At 38.9% G+C, this 26057-nt stretch overlaps 2 protein-coding genes across 7 annotated transcripts in view; one reads left to right on the plus strand and one right to left on the minus strand.

Annotated features, from left to right (window-relative positions):
- Positions 1–649: 649 nt before the first annotated feature.
- WDR12 (WD repeat domain 12) lies at positions 650–25946 on the minus strand. Its single transcript, XM_047773276.1, has 14 exons — positions 25568–25946; positions 24862–24909; positions 20867–20961; positions 17532–17626; positions 16306–16412; positions 14692–14807; positions 13854–14008; positions 11685–11730; positions 8447–8532; positions 4201–4341; positions 3970–4075; positions 3694–3826; positions 1741–1813; positions 650–856 (listed from the first exon to the last, which is right to left on the minus strand). The coding sequence occupies exons 2-14, from the start codon at positions 24900–24902 to the stop codon at positions 779–781; spliced, it is 1272 nt and encodes a 423-aa protein (XP_047629232.1). The 5' UTR covers positions 24903–24909; positions 25568–25946; the 3' UTR covers positions 650–778.
- The window catches only part of CARF (calcium responsive transcription factor), a 92596-nt gene continuing 92233 nt past the window's right edge, over positions 25695–26057 (plus strand). For 4 of the 6 annotated variants that reach the window (XM_047773267.1, XM_047773271.1, XM_047773270.1 and 1 more), the window contains exon 1: positions 25695–25774. The gene's annotated coding sequence lies outside the window, so the exon portion shown is untranslated. The remainder of the gene's footprint in view (positions 25775–26057) is intronic. The other 2 variants (XM_047773269.1, XM_047773272.1) reach the window with 1 other exon arrangement.

Consider the following 26057-nt stretch of genomic DNA (forward strand, 5'->3'; position numbering starts at 1 on the left):
GACAGATTCACAGACATGGAGAGCAGACCTGTGGTTGCTGGGGGGGAGTGGGGAGGGAATGGGATGAATAAGGAGTTTGGGGTTAGTAGATGCAGTCTGTTACATGTGGAATGAACAAGCAACGGGGTCCTATTGCACGGCACAGGGAACTATGTCCACTCTCTTGGGTTAGAACATAATGGAAGATAGTATGAAAAAAAAAAAGAAAGAAAAAAAGAATGTACATATATGTATGACTGGGTCACTATGCTGTACAACAGAAATTGAAAGAACACTGTAAATCAAATGTACTTTGGTTAAAAAAATATTATATAGACATCACTTATTTTACCAAATGCAGATTATATTTTGAATTTTTTCTCTATTAAAGTTTATTAGTTTTTTAAGATGCTTTTTTTGGGAAACAGTTAATGTTAAAAAGCTTCTCCCCAGATATGATATTCTGAACAATTCCTGTATTTTTAATATATGCTTTTATAGCATTTCAAAAGCAAATCTTAAATCAACACCTTTTAAAAAAGAAATTAAAAACTCAGTTTAATCTCAAGGGTTTTCATAAGGTAGAGAATGCAGGCCAGGTTTTATACTTAACAAACACAACTGTTGTATAATAAATACAAAATAAATAAAAAGACAGTGATAACTACCATTAAGGGTGAAACAGTACATAACCTTTAATCTAAAAAGCTGCTTCCTACAGCTGCATTGATGTAATCTGAGAATTCTCTATCGATTTCATTTACAGAAGGAATCTTTGTTGTCAAATTATCATTCACTCTCATGCCCCCACATGGGATGTGGTGGGTGAATATCTGTAGGAATACAATTTATTGTCTGCTCCTCCACTCAGAAGTAACTGCGTAAAGGGAGAGGGGAAAAAAAACACAAACACAGCAGTAAATACAATTATTTGATGTGATAGCTAAACCTAATTAAACACTGATGATTCTGATTACAGAAGGAATTACGGATGAGCCATTGAAGTGCACTGAGAGTTAATACTTAAATGGGCCAACTGCATTAAATTTCACAACTATATCACATATATATATATATATATGTATCATTATATATACACACACAGTATATTAACAGTTCAAATGTGATTATTATAATTTAGTTAAAACATAACGTGCTATTGTACTTTCTATGAAGCAGTTGCTAAGAAATGTAATAAAATTAAAAGTTTGAAGGGTAATATAGTTTTACTTATTTAGGAAAATTTAGTTTTTCAAGCATAGCATATTTGCAGGTAAATGGATATTACCGATTATTCAAATAGCCCTAGGATCTGTATTTGCAAAGCATTCTTAGGCAGTAAGAGCCTCTAATATATATATACACACACATAAAAATAATGAAATCATAAATCTTTAAACACATTTTATAATCCAAATATATAGGATTTTTCTAAGTGGGAAATACGTTGATCCAATTAGTCTGATGCAGCAAGTTTAGGGACTTAAAACATTTCATTAAAATACTCATGTGACAAAAGCTGTTTTGAAATATTCAAATTTTACCAATATTAAATAGTAAATATTCAAATTTTACCAAATTTTTCCTAATATTAAAGGACAATGTTTTCTTCTTTAAATGAAAACTGAAATTTTAGTAGTATTAATGGAACTTAGAACACAGAATTATAAACATCAGATATATTGAAACTAAGTCTGTAAACATAAACACCAGATGTATTCCAGTAAGTTTCTTCTCTACCAATAACTAATAAATTCTTACCCCTGTGTTTGTCCAGTCTACACTCAAAACTTTGTCTTCATGAGCAGCCAGATCATAGAGAGGAGCCTTACAACTAAAACATGAAAATATTAACATGTTATATTCATTTCATAGTATTAAATAAATATATATGAATAATCACTTACACTTCTCTGAATTTAGTTGAGCATCCTTGCCCCAATTACCACTTAATCTAAAAATTCTGAGTATTTACTTGATCTCTATTTTTCCTGTATCATTAGCAAACTAAAAAGATTTACTGCAACAAATATATTCAGAAAAGATGCTCTTTATTTGTAATTAGGCCCATTTTTACATTTCCTTGATTACTTTTCTTTTACCTCCAAATCATGGTTTTATATATCCTTTGTCTATCCAACTCTATGCTTATAACTCCCAGATTTACATCATTAGCCCAAACTATTCCCCTGAGTTTGATATGTATATCCAATTGGCTGACACCTGAATCTCATGGGCACTACAAATTTAAGCCAACCAAAACACTTGATTTTCCCTCATAAGCCTATTTTTCTATTACCTCCCAGCATAGTAAATATCATCACTAATCACCCAGCTGCTCAGGCAGAAAATATGAGCATTATCCTTGATTCCTATTTCTGTATTCAAGCCATGAGCCAATTCCGTCAGAGCTAACTTCAAAATATACCTAGAATCTCATCTCTCTAATGCTATCACCGTGACCCAAATCACCATTATCTGTCTCTTGAATTATAATAATAGTCCCTCTGCTCCATTCTTGCCCCTCTACTCAAAAACTCCAAAGCCTTCCTCATCACACTTAGAATAAAACTCAAATTCCTAGCCATGGCCTATAAGGTCCTGTTCTATACAACTACTACTTGCCCCATGTCCTGCTTCGCTACATCTGCCATGATCTGTGCATGGCTCATACCTTTATATTGTTCAATTCATTAGTAGAATATCACTCTCAAAGAGAGGCTTTCCCCAAAGAAGTGCCCCTTTCCTTGCTTTAAGTTCCCCACTGCACTTACTACTATAATAAAAAACTACATGCTGGAAATACCCTGGTGATACAGTAGGTTAAGGATCTGATGTTGTCACTGCTGTGATGCAGGTGTGATCCCTGGCCTGGGAACTTATACATGCTACAGGTACAGCCAAACACCCCCCCAACTACATGCTAATTATTACACAAAGTGTCCAATTAAAATATGTATACCTTCTAGATATTAACAAATCCTGTATCATAAGGTAGTGTAACAAGGATGTTAGAATGCAGACGTAAGATAAACAACAACAAACAGGTATCTGGTTACCACCTTTCCATTTAGCTTGTAGAAATATGTAAATAAATTGTATATGCATTCTATTGGGGGCCCTCTGCATATATCAGTATCTTTGGTTAGTTATATCAACTTTCTATTAACATATAATTTGACCACAGTTCCATTCATTCAGATCACTGGCCTTCCAACTCTATAATTACATTTATATTAAAATTAAGGTTTTTTTCCCTTTTTTTGGTGCTTTTGCCATTTCTTGGGCGGCTCCGGCGGCCTATGGAGGTTCCCAGGCTAGGGGTCGAATCGGAGCTGTAGCCGCCGGCCTACTCCAGAGCCACAGCAACGTGGGATCCGAGCCGCATCTGCAACCTGCACCACAGCTCACGGCAACGCAGGATCCTTAACACATTGAGCGAGGCCAGGGATCAAACCCACAACCTCACAACAAGGTCAGAAAGATGGATTTCACAAACTTCTAAATTTTTTGTTTTTTGGCAAAAGATAAACTATCAGAATTAAATTCATTCACAATGCAAAAAACAACATATTAACATTGAGAAAATTCCTTTGATTCTGGCCTCCCTTTTAATATCAATATGTATCATTTCGGGGTGTATAATTAATAAGTTTTTACCCTTTTGCTTTTGGATAGTCATTTCAGTGTTCATTTTCTCTCTATAGGAATTACCTTCTTGTATCCCATAGCTTGACAATGTTATCTAAAGAACCTGAAATCAGCTGCTGCTCATGAGTAGGAGACCACTTTACTGAAGTGACCCAGCCTGTATGTGAGGTTAGAGACAGTGACACCAAAGAGCCATCTGAACAAGACAAAAAAATATAACAATTATTGAATTTCACATAAGTAGACAGACCCCCCCCCAAAAAAAAGTGTAGAAAATTTTATCTAGCAAGAAGAGATATGGATTCACCCATTTTTCTCCCAGTGATTTATACCACCTACCTTTAGTTCGGGGATCCCACAGTCTGATGTGCCTATCTGTGCTTCCAGATGCTAAACGTTTACAAAGTGGAGAATAGGAGATACAATTAAATACTTTATTTCCTGTCTGGGGAAAAAAAAAAGAAAGAAAGAAAGAACATGTAACCAGGGTGGGGTAAAAGTAACCATCTCTAGAAGTTTACATTTAAAAGCTCAAAGTTATCAAAGAAGTACTGAATTTACAAGTCTTACCAAAGTTGACTTCAGACTGCCAGACTCAACATCCCACACTCCAATTGTGTGGTCCCAAGATGCACTGCAGATTTCTTCCGCATCTGACCACAGAACCGAGGAAATTGCTTCCTTGTGGCCAGAGAGGGTCACTATGGGAGTCTAGAAATGAAAGATACCCAAAAGGGAAAGCATTTTCAGTTTAGAGTAAATGAAATAATAATTTTCCGTTTAGAGTAAATGAAACAATAATATTTTTTACTTCTGAAGCCCATATGCCAGATATTTTGCCAGGTGATTTAGCCTTCATATCCTGACTTTTCTTTACAACATTCCTCCAAATCCTTTTTATTTTATACATGAAGACATTGAAGCTGAGAGAGATAACTTGCCCAAGGTCATACTGCTTGTAAGCAGCAGATCTGAGTTTGAACCCAAGTATTCCTCCAAAATTTGTCATCTTTCCACCATTTTCTGCCACTTCCCCACCTGTTCTTTTTCATTTTGAGGAATATTACTAATTAAAAATTCTCCCAGTTGACAAACATGTTGCATATAGAAGTTAGTTAAAAGAGCTCTGGGGTCAGAAAGATCACAGTAGGTTATTCTCACCACCTCATTCTTCAGCATCCAATCTTTAAATAATGTCCATGGGTCATTTACTAATACTCTGAAATCTCTAATATCTTCCTCAGAATCCTCAAACCCAGGTATAGTGTCTATCCCTAATACAAGGAACATGTGAAAGAAAGAAGGAAATAACTCTCATATGGGGACAGTTAATCTACTTTTGTAACTCTGTTACACTTAAATGTTAAGGGGGTTATACTAGAGGTGTTTTGATAAAGGTTCAAAAAACAAAAAATTTAGCTTTCCAGCCCACAGTCTCTGCTGCATATTCTTGTTTTTTAAAAAAAAAACCCTTAAAGGAGTTCCCGTCGTGGCTCAGTGGTTAACGAACCCGACCAGGATCCATGAGGATGCTGGTTTGATCCCTGGCCTCGCTCAGTGGGTTAAGGATCTGGCGTTGCCGTGAGCTGTGGTGTAGCTTGCAGACATAGCTCAGATCCTGTGTTGCTGTGGCTGTGGCAAAGGCCTGCAGCTATAGCTCTGATTCGACCTCTAGCCTGGGAACCTCCATATGCCGTGGGCGTGGCCATAAAAAGACAAAAAGACCCCCCCCCTAAAAAAAAACCCTTAAAAATGTAAAAATCATTCTTAGCTCTCTGCAGTACAAAAATGGGCCACAACCAAATTACCTGTTGGGCTATAGTTTGCCAACTCCTGGACCAAATGATCCCTAAGGTCTCTCTCTTCTAGCTCTAAAATCTTCCTGAAAGAAGTAAAGGAACCTGATAGAGGAGTAAGAAATAGAACAACCTCTGTTGTGATCCAAAACAAAATTAAAAGATAACATAATCACTATGGCTCCAGGATAGGCAACAGCATGTAAAAACAATGGGTAAATGTATATGAATAAGCAATCTCATTGCTAGGTATTTACCCAAGAAAAATGAAAACTTAGGTTCATACAAAACTGGCCACAAATGTTTATGGCAGTTTTATTCATAACTGTCAACTAGAAAGAACCCAAACAGTCTTCAGTTGGGGAATAATTAAACCAATTACTGTATATCTATACAAAAGATTGCTGCTCAGCATTTGAAAGGCATAAACCATGATACTCACCTCTCTCAGCCTTCATAGGATTTAAGATAGGGCCTTGCTCTGGATGAGACTTTGGTTTAAGGGAATGTTGTGGCTGGTCTGATCTTTTATCCAGACAAGTAAAACTTTCTTCCTATCAGCAATACTTTTTTTTTTTTTGGCTGACAGAACAGTGATCACCTTTAGGAGGCTACTGATTTCAAGGGAGCCTAGAGGGAGTCATCTAGCATGTTGGTAATTCTCGATGTTTTGATTTGGATAGTGATTACCAGTGTTTATACACAACTGTAAAAATTCATTGGCCAAACTTCAATTAAAAGAAAGGTTAAAAAAAAACCACTACCTTTTGAGTAAAGAATTTTTATAATTCAAGAAGTCTTTTCCTATTCAGATATATTCTTTAAAGTTGATCAGGTAAATGCATCAATAAAATTACCACTGGCACATTATTCAATTGGTAAGACATTTACAGACTTAATTTGTCCTCTAAGAAAAGTGATAAGGATGCTGAGTTGCTGCCAGATCATTCCATTTGCAATTCAGCATTCCAAATTTAAATGTATAAATTATAAACCACTACCTTCAGCTGGAAATGGTAAGTGCTTTTTTTTGTTTTGTTTTGTTTTAGGGCCACATCCACGGCATATGGAAGTTCCCAGGCTAGGGGTCGAATTGGACCCACAGCAATGGGGGAATCTGAACCATGTCTGTGACCTACACCACAGCTCACAGCAATACCGGCTCACAGACCCACTGAGCAAGGCCAGGGATCAACCCAGCATCCTCATGGATACTAGTCGGAGATTCGTTTCTGCTGTGCCACGATGGGAACTCTTGGTAAATGCTTTTGTTTACTGCAGTTTATAAGAGTTTGATGAATTGCTAATGATCATACTTTATTCTCCATTTTCAACAATTTTTATAAGATATATTGTTATTGGTGACTACAAGAAATAATGTGCAAATGTGTGCTTGATTTACTATACATTCACTGTAGCTGTTAGAAAATGAAGACCATGATTTCCTAAACTTGACTCAGTATTGTCCTTCTCATAAAGTATGTTAATACATGTCAGATCACATTATGATAAATATCTTTCTAATGAAAGAGAACAAAAAAGAATCCGGATGAACTTTCTGAGTTTGACTTAACTGGATCTAGTAACTAAATAGGATCAAAACCTCCAACTCTTGGTTTCTAGTGATTTAGGAGATGTTCTAGAATTACATTCTCAGTGTATGAAACATTATTATTATTACTATTTTTTTTTTCTCTTTTCGCCATTTCTTGGGCCACTGCTGCAGCATATGGAGGTTCCCAGGCTAGGGGTCGAATCGGAGCTATAGCCACCAGCCTACGCCAGAGCCACAGCAATGCAGGATCCAAGCCGCGTCTGTGACCTACACCACAGCTCACAGCAACACCGGATCGTTAACCCACTGAGCAAGGGCAGGGATCGAACCCGCAACCTCATGGTTCCTAGTCGGATTCGTTAACCACTGAGCCAAGACAGGAACTCTGATTATTACTATTTTTTTTAAATTGAAGTATAGTTGACTAAAATGTATTAGTTTCTGGTATACAGCAAAGTGATTCAATTATGTGTATATATACATATTCTTTTTCAGATTCTTTCCATTATAGTTTATTATAAGATACTGAATATATTTCCCTGTGTTTTACAGTAGGACCTTGTTGTTTATTTTATATATAGTGGTTTGTATCTGCTAATCTTAAACTCCTAATTTGACCTTCCACCCCTCCCCTTTCCCTTTTGGTAACTATATGTTTGCTTTCTCATGTCTGTGAGTCTATGAAACATTACTATTAAATAATGAGGTAAGAGATGTTTCACTTAGTACAAGCTTTTTGTTTTGTTTTGTTTTTTGTTTTTTAGGGCCACACCCTCAGCATATGCACGTTCCCAGGCTAGGGGTTGAATCAGCCACAGCCACAGCAACATGGGATCCAAGATGGGTCAGCACCTACACCACAGCCCACAGATGCTAGTAGGCTGAGCCACAACAGGAACTCCACTGAAAGCTTTAAGAATTAAAAATAAATCCTACTTTTGGAGTTCCTGTTGTGGCGCAGCAGAAACGAATTCGACTATGAACCATGAGGTTGCAAGTCTGATCCCTGGCCTTGCTCAGTGGGTTAAGGATCCGGCATTGCAGTGAGCTGTAGTGTAGGTCACAGACATGGCTCAGATACCGCATTGCTGTGGTGTAGACTGGCAGCTGCAGCTCCCCGGTTAGACCCCTAGCATGGGAACCTCCATGTGCCACAGGTGTGGCCCTAAAAAGCAAAAAAAAAAATCAAAAAATCCTACTTTAAATGCACCATGAGATCAAATATAATAGCTAAATAATCAAGCTACCAATCTATAAACCTGACTTAATTCTACTGTATTCAACAACTCAGATAAACGAAGCCTAGTAGAGTATTTATAATAAGTATTCATAAATCTACTGAAAGGAACTCTAATTATGGTTGAAGCCACAAGACAAAAGGAAACTAAATATGAAAGATTATTAAGTTCACATATTTGTTGATAAAGGCCTAAGCCAAGTACAGCCACTTCTCACAAATACTTACCCTTGTTAGCCCCAATTGCTCTGTTTTCTGTTTCTTTCTTGGTCGATTTGTGGATTCTTCCATCTCATCTTCTTCATCTGTAGGGACTGTATCACAGAGAATTAGATTTGGTAGTTTTAAAATTTAAGGTAAATAATAATTGCAAGCAGTCTCAAAGAATTCTTATATTTCTGGGTATATATTATTTCTTTTTTTTGTTTGTTTTGTCTTTTCAGGGCCCTACCCACAGCATATGGAGGTTCCCAGGCGAGGGATCTAATTGGAGCTATAGCTGCCAGCCTACGCCAGAGCCACAGCAACGCAGGATCTGAGCCACATCTGCGACCCACACCACAGCTCACGGCAACGCTGGATCCTTAACCCACTGAGAGAGGCCAGGGATCGAACCCACAACCTCATGATTCCTAGTCGGATTCGATAACCGCTGCACCACAACAGGAACTCCGGTATATCCTATTTCTATGTTATCTCAGCTAGTTAGAGAATGAATATTTCTCCTTATTTTGGTTAATGGAAAATTATATATAAAATCTGGGTTACCTATCTTCCAAAAGAAGAAAGCAAAAAAATAAAAGTACATTAAAATCATAAAACCTAACCAGTTGTTTTGCTTTTGTTTTTTTGTTTGTTTTTTAGGGCCACACTAGTAGCATGTAGAGATTCTCAGACAAGAGGTCAAATCGGAGCTACAACTGCCAGCCGCAGCCACAGCAATGCAGGATCTGAGCCATGTCTGTGATCTACACCACAGCTCACAGCAATACCAGATCCTTAACCCACTAAGCAAGGCCAGGGATTAAACCCGCAACCTCATGGTTCTGTCAGATTCGTTTCTGCTGTGCCATGATGGGAACTCCAAACCTAACCAGTTTGATATCTTATGTCTTTAAAATTGTTATGAATATTAATCCTTTTACCATATCTATGAAATGTTTCTTACTCTTAGTTGTAGGAGGGTTCTGACTAGACTGCGTTTATACTATGAAGAGAATGACATGGTAAACAAACACATTAAAAGGACCCAGCCATGTTTCTTCTTGACTATTTCACTTTCCTATCAATGAATTAAAAGTGTTTCATAGATGGTTATTTTTTTAAAGAAAATCTGTGTTACCCATCATTTGGCTAGGCAGCAAACAGAGATAGAAACCATACATTTAATGTTTTGTAACAACTTTATAAATGTCATGTGCTTTTCCCAAACTAGACTGTGAGCACCTTAAGGGTAAGAACTAATCATATATATCTCATTTATCCAGCACTATTGAAAAATATTTCACAAAAGGAAAAATTCATACATAAACCACTTCTTGCCTCAAAACTGTTCACTTTTACGGACTTTTTGAAAATCAACTAAAATGGATGTCTATTTCCTGCCATTTTACACATAATTATTTAAAACTGTTTAAGCTTTTCTTGGGGGCACAGTCTTCAGGGCATGAGCCTACTATGACCCTCCTTTGCCTGGCTGGCCTAACTCAGTGAGTTAGGATCCACAAGAGTGCAAGTTCGATCCCTGGCCTCACTCAGTGGGTTAGGATCTGGCGTTGCCATGAGCTGTGGTGTAGGTTGCAGACATGGCTCAGGTTGCAGACATGGCTCAGATCCCTCCTGCTGTGGCTGTGGTGTTGGCTACAGGTCCAAATGGACCCCTAGGCTGGGAATCTCCATATGCCACGGGTGTGGCCCTAAAAGACAAACAGAAAAAAAAAAAAGATAAAATAAATTAATTAAAGAAAACTGTTTAAGCTTTTCTTTTTTTTTTGTCTTTTTTTTGTTGTTGTTGCTATTTCTTGGACCGCTCCCTCGGCATATGGAGGTTCCCAGGCTAGGGGTCTAATCAGAGCTATAGCCGCCGGCCTACGCCAGAGCCACAGCAACTCGGGATCCGAGCTGCGTCTGCAGCCTACACCACAGCTCACGGCAACGCCGGATCGTTAACCCACTGAGCAAGGGCAGGGATCAAACCCGCAACCTCATGGTTCCTAGTCGGATTCGTTAACCACTGCGCCACGACGGGAACTCCTAAGCTTTTCTTGATTGCCAACCTCCAACTCCCTCCCCTGCCCCCCTGAACTCTACTTTGTGAACTGCATACTGTATTTAGGGTATATATGGTAATAAAGCAATTTCCTCAGAAGTAAGAGGTATTCTTACCTGTCTGCCTGTACAATAAACAGTTCTGGACTACTATGTTTTAAAGTATCTGTGGGTTCCCCTCCCTTTTCTTCTGGTACTGTCTTCTTACTATTATCAAGGTGCCTTCCTCAAAGAGCCTTCCCTCTTCCTCCCCTAATGTTACTTACTTCTAATCTGTTTTCATAGTAAGAAAATTAAGTTTGGTAAAACTACAGTTTAAGAAAATTTTTAAAGCAAACCACCTTAATGAAGAAATTTCTCTCAGCGGAAATGAATCTGACTAGTATCCATGAGGACGCAGGTTCGATACCTGACCTCTTAGTGGGCTGGGGATCTGGCGTTGCTGTGAGCTATGGTATAGGCGACAGATGAGGCTTGGATCCTTTGTTGCTGTGGCTGTGGCATAGACCAGCAGCTACAGCTCTGATTAGACCCTTAGCCTGGGAACCTCCTAAAAAGACAAACAAAAAAAAAGAAAGAAAGAAAGAAAGAAATATCTCTAACAGTAACACGTATGAAAATGACACAGAGGGTATTTTTGTTTATTTCTAGGTTCCTGAAAAAGGGAACTTTGAGAACCAAGGCAATTATGGCCCAAGGCACCAACAAAGACTTGCAGGGAAGTTGTCCGATAAATAAGAGGGTATGAGGGTAGAAAACATTTTGAAATACAAAGAAATATGCTAATTTTTCTCTCTACTATGGTACTTTGTGACTTTAAAAAGCTCTGGTCCATTCTTTTTTTTTTTTGTCTTTTTGCTATTTCGTGGGCCGCTTTCGCAGCATATGGAGGTTCCCAGGGTAGGGGTCTAATCGGAGCTATAGCTGCCAGCCTACGCCAGAGCCACAGCAACGCAGGATCCGAGCCACGTCTGCAACCTACACCACAGCTCACGGCAATGCCGGATCGTTAACCCACTGAGCAAGGGCAGGGATCGAACCTGCAACCTCATCATTCCTAGTCGGATTCGTTAACCACTGCGCCACGACGGGAACTCCTGGTCCATTCTTATAACAAAATATGAGCTAAAGAGTTGTCTCTCACTGAAATTATTGAAATATCATTAATAAGTCAAAGCAGAAGAAATATTGCATTTACCTGTAGACCAAATCTTTAGCATCTTATCCCAGGAGCCACTGCAAAACTAAAAAAAAAAATATATATATATATATATGTGTGTATGTATATGAAGGGAAAGAGAATATGCAATATAATTTATCATATTATTTGCCTAGTTTTTTCTGCTTACTTGAAATTCTTACTAGTATGGTATCATCTATCTGCCTGTCTTCCTGGTCTCTGATAAGTTTCACCCTCCATCTCATGGCAATTGAAAGAGGCACCATTTTTAAATGGCCCTGTACTCTGGCCATGGTTGCTTAATCAGGGCGGGCAACTGACGTATACTGTGCCAACAGGTCTCCTCCTTCTTCAGAACCTTGTTTGAAAACCTGTGTTCCAGAGGTTCTGTCTGTTCCAGGGAAAGATTGTACAGGATATAAAACCTGAGATATTGCAGGTTTTATTGCCATATGGAGAAAGCCAGTTTGAGGTGAGAGAGGAGGAAATCTATCTGAGGAGACATGAAAGGGAGAGGGTGTGTTGGCTGCATGCAAGCCTCTACTCCATTGGTTCCTGAGACCCATATGCATCATCACCCTGCTCATGCTGTGGTTGATCATGCCTTCCTTGGATCTCACAATCTTTTTTTTTTTTATCTTTTATTTTTGAAGTTCCAGGGGCAGGGATCAAACCCGTGCCACAGCTGTGACCTGAGCCCCCAGCAATGATAATGCTGGATCACCAGGGAACTCCAGATTTCACCATCTTTTAAGCTAAAAAAGTTCAAGATGAGTTTCTGTCTCTTATAACCAAAACACAGAGTACCATTAATTCACTTAAGTTTGTACTCAACAACATGTAAACCTTCTTTATGGCTCAATAGGAATACTCATAAATTTTTACCTCTGAATGTGTAAATGTCCTGTTATGCTAATTGGCAAAGAAATGCTGAAGAAACACTCTTGAATCTAGAATACTCTATCACAGTTTAGAGAGATTTCAAATGGTAAGAGTTCATATTATTTCCCTCTTAAGTCAACTATTGCCCTTATGTTTTTTTCTTTCTTTTTTTTTTGTCTTTTGTCTTTGTTGTTGTTGTTGTTGTTGCTATTTCTTGGGCCGCTCCCTCGGCATATGGAGGTTCCCAGGCTAGGGGTTGAATCCGAGCTGTAGCCACCGGCCTACGCCAGAGCCACAGCAACGCTGGATCCGAGCCGCGTCTGCAACCTACACCACAGCTCACGGCAACGCCAGATCGTTAACCCACTGAGCAAGGGCAGGGACGGAACCCGCAACCTCATGGTTCCTAGTCGGATTCGTTAACCACTGTGCCACGACAGGAACTCCCGGTTTTTTTCTTTTAACTGACTTTTACCATTTTGTCACGATAAAGAGTAGATCAGTAATAACAGTAAAACAACCTCTATCAACATTAACTTTAGGGAGTTCCCTTGAGGCATAGTGGGTTAAGGATCTAACATTGTCACTGCAGTGGCTCAGGTCACTGCTGTGGTGCAGGTTTGATTCCTGGCCCAGGAACTTTCACATGCCAAAGGCATAGCCGAGAAAACACTAACTTTAGTGTATGCTAAGTCCTAGGTGATCAGTTAGATATTAGCAACTGATGACAGGACTGTGATTATCTGAAAGACTCAAAATATCAATCACTATGATTTAAGAAGGTTACATAAAGAAATTACTTCTTTACCTGAGTTCTTAAATTTTCTGCAATTTATAAAAAGTTCTAAACCAGAGATACCCAGAGTGAGGGAGTAAATCTTTGTATCTCTTACTATATCAGTATTACTTTTGGTTTGAAATTATATTCTCTAGTCACCAAATGATATGAAAGTAGACCAATCACAATGACTTCATGTAGACTTTTGTTTTTTTTTTTGTCTTTTTGCCTTTTCTTGGGCCGCTCCCGTGGCATATGGAGGTTCCCAGGCTAGGGGTCAAATCGGAGCTGTAGCTGCCCACCTACGCCAAAGCTACAGCAATGCGGGATCCGAGCCACGTCTTCCACCTACACCACAGCTCACAGCAATGCCAGATCCTTAACCCACTGAGCAAGACCAGGAATCGAGCCTGCAACCTCATGGTTCCTAGTCAGATTCATTAACCCCTGCGCCACGATGAGAATGCCATGTAGAAATTTTTTGCACAAGAAGCTCAAATAATAGTACTAATAACAGTAGTTCTTACTCTGGTTCCTGTGCTATCAACAGCTAAAGTATCCACACTTCCAGCATGACCTCTGCAGCAGTGCAGGGCTTTCACTTTGTTTCTCTCCACATTCCACTCCCATAAGAGAATGGTCTGATCCATAGAGGCACTCAGTAGCAGACAGGACAAACTATCTGAAGAAAGGAAAACACAAGAATCAGAAGCAAATTAGTACAAATATTTTAAATAGTGTTTTGAAACCAAAATATTGAATGTTTTTTTTCCTGCTTTTTAGGGCTGCATATGTGGCATGTGGAGGTTCCCAGGTTAAGGGGTCCAATCAGAGCTGCAGCCGCCGGCCTTTGCCAAGGCCACAGCAAAGCAGGATCTGAGTTGTGTCTGCGACCAACAATGAAGCTCACAGCAATGCTGGATCTTTAACCCACTGAGTGAGACCAGGGATTGAACCCACATCCCCATGGATACTAGTTGGGTTCATTATCACTGAGCCACAACGGGAACTCCAGAATTGAATTTTTTGTTGTTTGTTGAGAAAGATGTTAAAAAGGTCAAAGACTTCATGTGACTGGCTTCTGAAAAAGAAGCTAACTTATAGTAAAGTTACCCTAAGTAACTTATGGGAAGATTCTTCAAAAATACTATAAAAGATAGACATTTAACACATGTCTACAAAAGATAGACATTTAACTTGGAAATTTATATTATGTGATACAATTTCAGTCAGGTTTCACTTGAACTGGTTTACAAAGGCATGAGACATTTCTTACCCCATCCCCATTCTGTCCCAACATTGAAAATGGCTTATTTCCAGTTCCCTAAGCCAGGATTCCTCTCAGCCCAGGTAAAGAGTCCTAACCTTTTTTCACCCAGGCCACATCTTTTACAACGTCTGTATGTCCCACAATTGTCATTATTGACTTTCCTTCTGAGGACCAGATCCGAGAAGTCTTATCATAAGAACCAGTCAAGATCCTATGAAAAGAAAAAAATCCTATTAAATACAAAAAGCAGCTTTTTCAAATCCTGAAATTAGTGACACTTCTAAACCAATGATAAAGTAAACCTTGAGGGTTATATTTTTAAACTCTTCTTTACTATAAAGATTAAGATTCCAAAGCACACTAGAATACATCAGAAGATGTTACATTTGGCTTTTCCTGACCTCCTAAAAATAAAAACATAACTGACAAACCCTGAACCTCATTTTCACTATTGTTATAAATACTACAACTCCCAGGGAAGCTAAGCGAATTGTTTGTGAAACCTAATAGTCCTTTGTATTTAACCAGTGAAAACCATTAAAGAGAAAAAACAGTAGAACCACTTAAAGTAAAAGTAAAGCCAGTAAAGACAACTATGTAATAACTCTAGGGAGACATTTTTTTAAAGTTAAGCTCCCACTATGATCCATTCCTGAGGTGCTTTTCTACAAGTTAAATCATTGTTTGTTCTAAATCATTCATACCTTCTTTTTTTTTTTAGGGCCGCACCTGCGGCATATGGAAGTTCTCAGGCTAGAGGTCCAATCTGAGCTGCAGCCACTGGCCTACACCACAGCCACAGCAACACAAGATCCAAGCTGCGTCTGTAACCTACACCACAGCTGAAGACAATGCCGGATCCTTAACCCACCCAGCAAGGCCAGGGATCGAACCCACATCCTCATCGATATTAGTTGGTTTCCACTGAGCTGCAATGGGAACTCCCCTTCATATCTTCTCGATTCCAATCTGCCCTTTTTAAAATTTATTTATTTGGCCAGACCTGCAGCATGCAGCCAGTTACCAGAGAACTTCTAGTGTGCCCTCTTTAGCACTAAAATAGGAATGAGCTGCACATTCAGGGTAGCTGACCAGGAGATCTGTGGTGAGAAAGGGTTTTCTTCTATGAAACAAATTATATTCTTGGTCTTAAAAGCAACATACTCAGACAAATAAAATGCCCTGAGACACATGACCTAGTCAGAAGACAAATGCCACTACAACATCTTGAGACAACAAAGAAAACTTAAACTATATGTTTAGTTTTCTTTAACAAAGCAGATATGTTTCCTCTTGACTACACTAAACTTAAGGTCTTTGGCGTGGCCCCTGATACTATTGGTCACAAAATTTCCTTCAAAAAGAAACAGGTAATCAGAGAAAAATATTCAGAGTACAATTACAATGGAAACAAGAACATTCATCTGGGAGTTCCCGTCGTGGCGCAGGGGTTAACAAATCTGACTAGGAACCATGAGGTTGCGGGTTCGATCCCTGCCCTTGCTCAGTGGGTTAACGATCCGGCGTTGCTGTGAGCTGTGGTGTAGGTTGCAGACGTGGCTCGGATCCTGCGTTGCTGTGGCTCTGGCGTAGGCCGGCGGCTACGGCTCTGATTAGACCCCTAGCCTGGGAACCTCCATATGCCGCGGGATCGGCCCAAGAAAAGGCAAAAAGACAAAAAAAAAAAAAGAACATTCATCTGGCAATACCATTCCTCTGCTCCCTCGATTGCACTGATCCAGTCATCGTGGAACATGCATTGTTCTGGCTGAGGTGCAGTATACTTCTCCACGTACTCAAGTTCCACAACCTCTTCCTAGACACAGAGAGAAAACAGAAATCGATCAGGTGGTGCAGTTTTTAAAAATGGTACATTATGAAAATAAAAGACCCCTGCAGTTTACCACCTTCATGTAATTCCCCTTCACAGCACAGAAATTTTGGAGCCATACAAAAGGTGAAAAACTTTATGTGACCTAGCAATATGCTAAGAGTAAAATTAAGAAATATTAATGATCTCATGTTAAAAGTGGGGAAAAAAAGAATATAAGAAACTATAAAGCCAGAGCATATTGTTGAATGAGTATAGAACACCTGTTAAGGATGAAAAAGTTCTGGAAATGGACAGTGGTAATGGTTGCAAAATATTGTGAATGTACTTAATGCTACTGAATTGTACACTTAAAATGGTTTAAAAGATAAATTTTATGTATATTTTACCAAAAACTGCCTCCCAAATTATAAAAGCAATTATAAGTTATATTTTTAATTATAAAAATAAAATTAAGGTTGAAAATTAGAGGAAGGGGCAAAGATATTAACATATCACAATAATCTAACCCTTAAGTTTATACATGTACATAATCATTTTATACATCTTTATTAATAATAAACATGGGAGTTCCCGTTGTGGCACAGCGGAAATGAATCTGACTAGGAACCATGAGGTTGCGGGTTCAATCCCTGGACTCACTCAGTGGGTTAAGGATCCAGTATTGCCATGAGCTGTGGTGCAGGTCGCAGACATGGCTTGGATCTGGTGTTGCTGTGGCTCTGGCATAGGCCGGTAGCTATAGCTCCAATCAGACCCCTAGCCTGGGAACCTCCATATGCAGCCCTAAAAAGCAAAAAAAACAAAAACACCAAAAAACAAAAAAACACATATAGCTGCTATTCCCTTTCTTGACAGTTCTTCCACAAACACGGAGTGGTACTGTCCCATGTTCATTCATCTGCATTTCTTGACTAACACTTTCAGAAGAAAAAAGAGGATTTCAAAATTGAATATATACAAACTGAGGTTAAAATTTCTAGGAAAAAACAATAATCAAAAGGATTTTGGTTCTTATAGAGTCAAGCTGATTCTAAATGGAGTTTTCCTGTGTTATCTGGTAGTACCTTGAGTGAAACAGAGCAGGTAAGCATTTGAACTTACTGATGAGATGTTCTCCAGTTCCATGTGCTTGAACAAGGGCATTCGCAGAAACTGGCCCTTGATAAGGAAATCAAACTCCACATGTTTGTGGAACTCTAAAGAAAATACATAATAAAATTATCACTCTTAGGACCTGAAGTGGTGTTGGCAGAAGTAAACGACAAACAGGTACCTATCATTCCTTTGTGGCCTCCAAGTTTCCCCATTATTTCATAATCTGGCCATGTATCCCAGTATGCTGTGTGATTTTTAAAAACGGAAATACTTTGTTCTATTGGTATAATATTTTTATTGCTGATGGTGTAATTACCTTGATTAAAAAAACCTTTTTTTATTCTAAGGAAAATCCCAAATATATACAAAAGTAGAAATAACATAATGTCCTCATTCCCATCTTGTGCCAACTCATGGACTATCACCTATACTCCTCCCTCCACTCTCCTGCTGGTTTATTTTAAAGCAAACCTCAGAAATGATGTCATTTCATCTGTAAATGCTTTAGCATATAGCTCTACAATATAAAGACTTTTAAAAATTCACAATATTAAAAGCTAGTCAATGTTCATATTTCCTTGTTTCACAAATCTTTCTACAGTGAGCTTTTTAGAATCAGGATCCAAAGTCCTCACATAATTAACATCTTTATATTTGATTAATATCTTTTTTTCTATATAGCCACATCCTTGGCATATGGAAGTTCCCTGGAGAGGGGTTAAATCGGAGCTGCAGCTGCAGGCCTACACTACAGCCACAGCAACACCAGATCCGAGCCACATCTGTGACCTACGCCATGACTTGCAGCTCCGTCCCACTGAGGGAGGCCAGGGATGGAACCCGCATCCTCACGTATACTATGTTGGGATCTTAGCCCGCTGAGCCACAACAGGAACTCCTGATTAATATCTTTAACAGTTCTCCCTCCATTTTTCACCCGTTGACTTTTATTTGGTGAAGAATCTGGGTCATTTGTCTTATAATATTTCTTACGTTCTGGCTTTGGTTGATTACATCTCCAAGTATCCTTTACCATGTTCCTCAACCATCTATCTACAACTTGTATATTAGGCAGACCTAAATGCTTGATTAGACTGCAGGCTGGTTGGTTTGTTTTTGGCAAGAATATTTACACAGGTTGTTGTATTTCCTATTGCATCACATTAGGAAGCACATTATCTCACTGTGTCTCTTCACAATATTGTTTACCTTTGGGCTCAGATAATGTCAGTCTGACCCCATCCAGCATACTGTTGTTCTGTCAGCCTTTTACTTAATTAGTGGCTTTAGTAGCTACTCATAATCACCTCTTCAATCCATTTATCATTTGGAATTACAAACTGCTAAAAGTTCTTCATTATTTCTGATTAGCTATAATCCTTCTTTTTTTTTTTTTTGGTCTCCGTATTTTTAGGGCTTCACCTTGGGGCATATGGAGGTTCCCAGGCTAGGGGTCAAATCAGAACTGTAGCCGCAGGCCTACACCACAGCCACAGCAACGCAGGGCCCGAGCTGCATGTGCGACCTACACCATAGCTCATGGCAACGTCAGATCCTTAACCCGCTGGGTGAGGCCAGGGATCAAACCCGAGTCCTCGTGGATGCTAGCAGGGTTCACTAACCACTAAGCCATGACGGGAACGCCGCTATAATCCTTCTTAAAGAATTCCCTCATTGACTCTTTGGCTTGCTATTTTTAAAAAATCTGTATCACTTGCATCTACAATTCAAAATTAATGACTCAGTTATTCAATTTAGACAAAAAAGACAAACCAATGTTCATCTACAAGTTTAGAGAAACATGCAAACGTTTGGTAACGACAAACCACCATATATCGGTATTGCAAAACATCTATTGCAAGAAAATAATTCTTATTCTAGTTCAAAGAGTTTTTCAACTAGTATAATATATGACATTTTTGAAACTCAGAAAACTAAACTATACATCAAAATCTCTATACTACATCCATGATGAAAGACAAGGACTGATAGGAAACGCCATGTGAATATCTCTGCATCAAGAATTCTATCTTGCTAGAAATAAAAAGAACTTATCCCCTCCCCCTGCCAAAAAAAGTTGTTTAAAAACATCATCTTAAACTTAACAAAAAAGTTATAAGACTATTTGAAGATGAAGGGGAAAACATTAGGCATTAGTTTATAATTTTCACTTCCCCATTCCTTCAATTAGGGTAGAATCAAAAGAGCTTTGAAGCATCAGAAACATCTGCATAAAAATATGCTCGCCTCTCAATGATAGCTCTACTGACAAATTTTTATTTTTATTTTTTTTTAATTTTTGCCACTCCCACAGCATGCCGTAGTTCTTGCGCCAGGGATCAAACCCGTACCAGAGCAGTGACCCAAGCCACAGAAGTGACAACACTAGATCCTTAACTGCTAGGCCACCAGAGAATTACAACAAATTTTGTTTTTAAATCTCATGCTTTATTCATTTTCAGTTTTTCATGTTTTAATCTTCTATTATATGTATGGTTTCATCGCCTTTTAAAGGAACATAATATAGAAAATTTCAAAAATACATAAAAGTGGAGAATAATACAGTAAACCTTCTTATACGTAGCATCCATTTTCAACAGTTATCAACTTATGACCATTCTTCTTCGATCCATACTTTTGCATACACTGTCATATTAATTTTGGGGGCTAAAAATTTATAGTCATGCAATAGCCTAAGTTTAATATGCTATTTTTACATTTATAGCTTTATGAATGTTTTACTTGATACTTTTGCATGTTTACAAATGTTTGATTTGTCCATTAATTTTTAAATGAATGTTAAATACTTAGATAAAATACCAAGTATTTGGCATTTGTTATTGGACTGTTACCATATTAAAAAATCTCAAATACAGATGTTGTCATTTTGTTATCATACAAATTCGTTACCATACAAAATACTGGCATTTGCATCATACAAAAGAAATACTCAAATACAAATATTGTTTTGTTTTGTAGAAGTATAGCAACTGGGGCTACATCAAGATGCTTGTTCTATGCCTATCCAACCTAGCCCTCACAATCCTTGATTACCTCTACATCACAACTTTTACACTAAAATCTGTACTCCTAAATTTCAACCACCTTATATCCATACTGCCTTAAAAACAAATTAAACTGAATTTTTCTTCCGGAAAACTTATTTCAAAGTATCATGTAGCAAGAAAATCCATGTTATAATGTATAAGTTTTACCGTTATAAATGTATGCAGTATTAGAAAATAAGGCCAAAAAAAGGGAAATAAATAACACAGCGATGTATTTTAGTTTAGGTGGTGTCCCTGTGCCCTCTCCAAACTTCTCAGAGTATATATACCCACCATTTTTGGCCTCCAGCAATTTATTGATGATGTTACTAAGGTCAGCAATTTCAGAGGCTGCAGGGATCGAGAAGGGAACATCATCTACCGCATATCTATAAAAAAGAAATGACACGTCAAGATCAAGTCTACAGATATTTTAATAAACGTGTATTTATTCATTCAACGAACATTTGCTGAGTATCTAAAACATGCCAGACATTTTGCTACATGGAGTTAAAAAATGAATTAACTTTGGTCTCTGTTCTCAGAAAGGGTAAAAGTCTGATAATCAAATACAAGGAAACTGTAAGAACAATGTCATAAGTAATGTACAAAATGGGAGAACAAAGAAGCAGTAGATCATTTCAAATACAGAAAAAGAGGATGGGAGAGCAGAGTTTGAAAGGATGCACAAAAAAGATCACCCTTAAGCTATGTCTAGAAAAGTGAATTTTTGCTAAGTAAAATGAAGGAAGACAGAAATAAGGGGTACAGGAAAACAGGGAGAGAAGCAAAAAAAAACAAAAAACAAACCTAAGAGTCACTCAACTGCCCACCCACCTTATTCCAGAAAATGTTATTTTACTCTAGATAGTGAACAAAGATAACATTAAGAGATGCGCATGAAGTGGATTAGATACTGTGTGAAGCACTTTTTACTTCTTTCCCTAGTCAATGAGGAGCCACTGTCTAAGTAAAAGAATATCATCAGAATCTTGTTTAGTTAGATCTTTCTTGGCAGCACTGTGGAGACTGGATTAGAGGCATACACAACAGAAGAGAGATTAAGAAACTCTTATAAGAGAGAATGAAAAGAATATTCTTGCAAACCATGTATCTGATAAGGAACTGTACATAAAATATATAAAGAACACTTTAAACTCAATAATAAAGATAACCCTATTTTTAAAATGGGCAAACAACCAAAATAGACATTTCTCCATAAGAGATATGCAAAAGGCCAACAGGCAAATGAAAAGATGCTGAACACTGTTAGTCATCAAAGAAATGAAAAACCACACTGAGATATCATTTTCATACCCTCTAGGATGGCTACAATAAGAAAGACAGATAGTAAGTCTTGGTGAGTACGTGGAGAAATTAAAGCTTTATTCATTGCTGGTAGGAATGTAAAATGGTACAGTTGCTTTAGAAAAATCTGGTAGTTCCTCAAAAATTCAACACAGAATTACCATTTGACCCAGCAATTTCATCCCTAAGTACTACCCAAGAGAAATGAATATGTATGTCCACACAAAAACTCGTACAAAAATGTTCACATCCCCACTATTTCATACCAGCCAAAAGGTGAAAACAACCTAAAGTCCAACAACTGAATAATGAAACATGATGTGGTATATATACACAATGGAGTATGATCTGGCAGTAAAAAGGAATGAAGTACTGATACATATATATTAAAACATGGATGAACCTTGGAAAACACCATACTAAGCGAAAGAAGCCAGCCACAAAATACCACTTATTACATATTTCCATGTATATGAATGTCCAGAACAGACAAACCTTTAGAAACACAAAGTAAAATAGTGATTGCCCTGGGCTGAGGGGATCTGGAAGTGTTTGGGGGGTGGGATAACAGATAAAGAATGGTGAAAAATGTTCTAAAATTTCCTGTGATGATGGTTGCACGATTCTGCAAATATACTCAAAACTACTGAATTAGACACTTCAAATGATGTATGCGAATTACATCTCAACAAAGTTGTTACAAAGAACAAAAACAAAAAAGTCTCTGTAAGGCCTGAATTAAGGCTGTATTTGTGGGTAATGGAGAAGTTTCAAAAGATGTTAAGGTAGAACTTAACAGGGCTCATCAAGACATGATGTAATTTATCTTTTTGCCACAATGGAAGGGTAGGTGCAGAGGGTTCAGAACTTGTTAAAATGTAGATTCTAAATCAGGTAGAGTCTGAGATGGATGCATTTTCTTACCATTTCCCAAGTAATACTGATGTTGCTGGTTCTCAAACTATACTTTGAGTATTAAGGCTATAGTTATATACTCATCATGCCAAAAAAAGCAAGCAGTTATTTAGGTTCTCCTAAAGGTAACAAAACCTACAAATTAAAAGTTTTGGTTTACTATTTTGGCCAGTAAAATGAGGGGGAGGGTAGCACAACTCACTCAAAATATGACTCTACACACATATGTAAATTATACGCAAAGTGAGAAAATCTATTACCCCCCCATTTTAGTGATCAGAACATATTATGTGGAAGGACAAAGCAAGTCTAATTTGTAGGTTTTGTTACCTTTTTCGCAAATCTAAATATACACAAACTCTAATGTACACACATAACACACATGACATTTATCTGCTTATTCCAGGAGTTAAAATACAGTGATCAATGATTATTTCCTAAAGCTTCATGTTAGTCTACAACAATCTTCATAAAACTTTCAACTGGAAAAAAACATAGTGATTATGCTACAGCATCACCATATTCCTTGAGAAGTATTTAGGCTAAGTACACATACATATGTGCACTGATAATACAATTTACATATACTGTAAGCAACAATACAAGATAAGTGAATATGATTTACCAGGTCAACTCATAAAGCTACAAACACAGAATGAAAAGTGTAAATTTTTTTTTGTCTTGTCTTTTTAGGGCCACACCCACAGCGTATGGAGGTTTCCAGGCCAGGGGTCTAATTGGAGCTGTAGCTGCAGGCCTACACCACAGCCACAGCAATGCTGGATCTGAGGCACGTCTGTGACTTACACCACAGCCCAGGGCAATGCCGGATCCTTAACCCACCGAGCCAGACCAAGGATTGAACCCGAGTCCTCATGGATACTAGTCGGGCTCGTTAACCACTGAGCCACGACGGGAACTCCAAGAAGTGTAATCTTTTTTTGTTTTTTTGCCTTTTCTAGGGCCGCACCCTTGGCATATGGAGGTTCCCAGGCTAGGGGTCTAATTAGCGCTGTAGCCAGCGGCCTACTCCAGAGCCACGGCAACGCAGGATCTAAGCTGCGTCTGCTATCTGCAACCTACACCACAGCTCACAACAACACCACCAGATCCTTAACCCACTGAGCAAGGCCAGGGATCAAACCTGCAACCTCATGGTTCCTAGACGGATTAGTTAACCACTGAGCCATGACGGGAACTCCAACAAGTGTAATCTTAATTGAGGTAGTATTTTTTCAGTTTAGAGCTTACATTAGCTTGTTAATACAACAAATATTTACTATTTATCATCAGCACCAGAAAATCTTGGCAAACATTTGACTCAGTCAATCCAAGAAGCATAATATAGTCCCTACCATCAAGAGGCATACTATATAATCAGAGATAGAACACAAAAAGTTAAATACTAGTGTGATATCTGCCACAAAACAGAATACAACTAGGTTTCAAATGAATGCTACATACCTGCAGAACATTTGTAAAATTGGTAAAAATGTTTATATACGTACAGGTATACATACACAAAGCTCTGTATGTATACATACATACACTATGTATGTATATAAATACACAAATTTGTAACTGAATTGACTTCACACTCCTACCTAAAGCCAGTTCTATCAACCCCCTGTTGAGAGCTCTACTTTCTAGCCTGGTTTAGAACAGCATTGTCTATTACCTATTTAAGAAAATGAAATCGTGTTTTTGGATACTGGGAAACACCACTAGCAGACAGGATATAACGACTTGGCCTGTTGTTAATTGTTCAGTTACATATAATGCGCTTCATTCAGGACGCAAACCTAAGGCCTTTCAGGCCCCTCTACACTTCAAATTACACAGAGCTTGAGAAGCCAGGCAGAAGGATCGGTGATCCTTGAGAAATCCTCGCTAGGTACTGCTTTCACCCGGGCGGAAAACGCGCTCAAGCGAGGAGTCTAGCAAAACAGAAAAAGTGAGTTGACGGCAAAGACAACCAGGGATGCACAAGGCCATCCCTAAGCGGTCATTTCAAAGAATCCCAGGGAAGGGAGAAGTGGGTAGAGGAAGAGAGTAAGCATACTTACTTTTTGTTGTCAGTGAAGAAGCGTGTCTGGAGCTGAGCCATGGCTTGCCTACAGAAACGTACAGGGTAACAGTTAGATAACCTGTGCTCGGGTCTTTAAGACTACAAAAAGAGGTTGCTCAAAATTACACTGCACGTGTATATGAAAAACTGCAGTCCAACTCCGGGCTTCCGCTTTCCTTCCTCCGGCCTGCCTAGCCAGAAAGCACCACGAGGCTCCCCTTCCACAAGGCCCAGCCCACAAACATCGACTACCTATTCCTAGATTTAGGAGTCATCGATTAGTAAGGCATAGTCTTAAAGGCGACGTATCCCTTTAATTTTGTTTGTATTTAAAAAAATATATATATTTAAGCTTGTGCTCGATTATGAAAATACAGAGAGGCCTGATTCAAATCCGCTTGTCCGCGCTCTCTCTCTCTTTTTTTTTTTTTTTTTTTTAGTTTTAAGAGGCCATCCTTAGGCCCGATAATTCAAACACAGCTCCTAGATACTACAAACCCCAGAAAGCAGCGCTTGTCAGAAGCTGTACCCACTGGGAATTGTAGTCTTTCTTGCCTCGCTCCCCTAGGGATATCTTATTTGCATTAAACCTTCCCGACTCCAGCCAAATATCTATTATGTTTCCTCTGCCATCAGCTTTAATTCACGAAAGCCTTTCCGGGCTTATCTGCTCAAGCATACTCCCAATCACACTTTCGGTCTACCGAGATTTTTCTTGGTGTTTCGCCACTAGCTTCAAGCTTTAGATCCAGGTGAGAGGAGGGGATACGAAAGAAAGAACGAATCAGAAGGGAAACACGCGACGGTGGCTGATAGTGGTCTTATCTCGAGCGACTGCGCTGCGCGCTCCCGGAGGGGTGCGCCTGCGCACTGTGAGGGTCTCCATGGCGGGGCCTCGGAGCCAAGACGAGGTTGAGTAGACTCGTTTTGAATTTTCTTCCCTCTACTCCAGCACTTTTTGGACTTCCCTTCTCGCCCTATAGGGCGCTCGGCCGCGGTGGGACTGGGGGAGTCCGAGGTTTGGGAGAGCTGTCTGCGCCGACGGACCGGACACTACCTCCCAACCCCCCTTTCTTCCTGCTGCCTCCTCCTCCCGCCGCCTCTTGACCCGCCCGGTCCCTGAGCAACCGCCGGCCCCCGCCCCCTGCTGCAACCCGGCCTCGGTGGCGCCTTCAGCGCCCCACATTGGGCAGT

This window comes from Phacochoerus africanus, chromosome 3 (assembly GCF_016906955.1).
Source record: "Phacochoerus africanus isolate WHEZ1 chromosome 3, ROS_Pafr_v1, whole genome shotgun sequence".
Taxonomy (NCBI): Eukaryota; Metazoa; Chordata; class Mammalia; order Artiodactyla; family Suidae; genus Phacochoerus; species Phacochoerus africanus.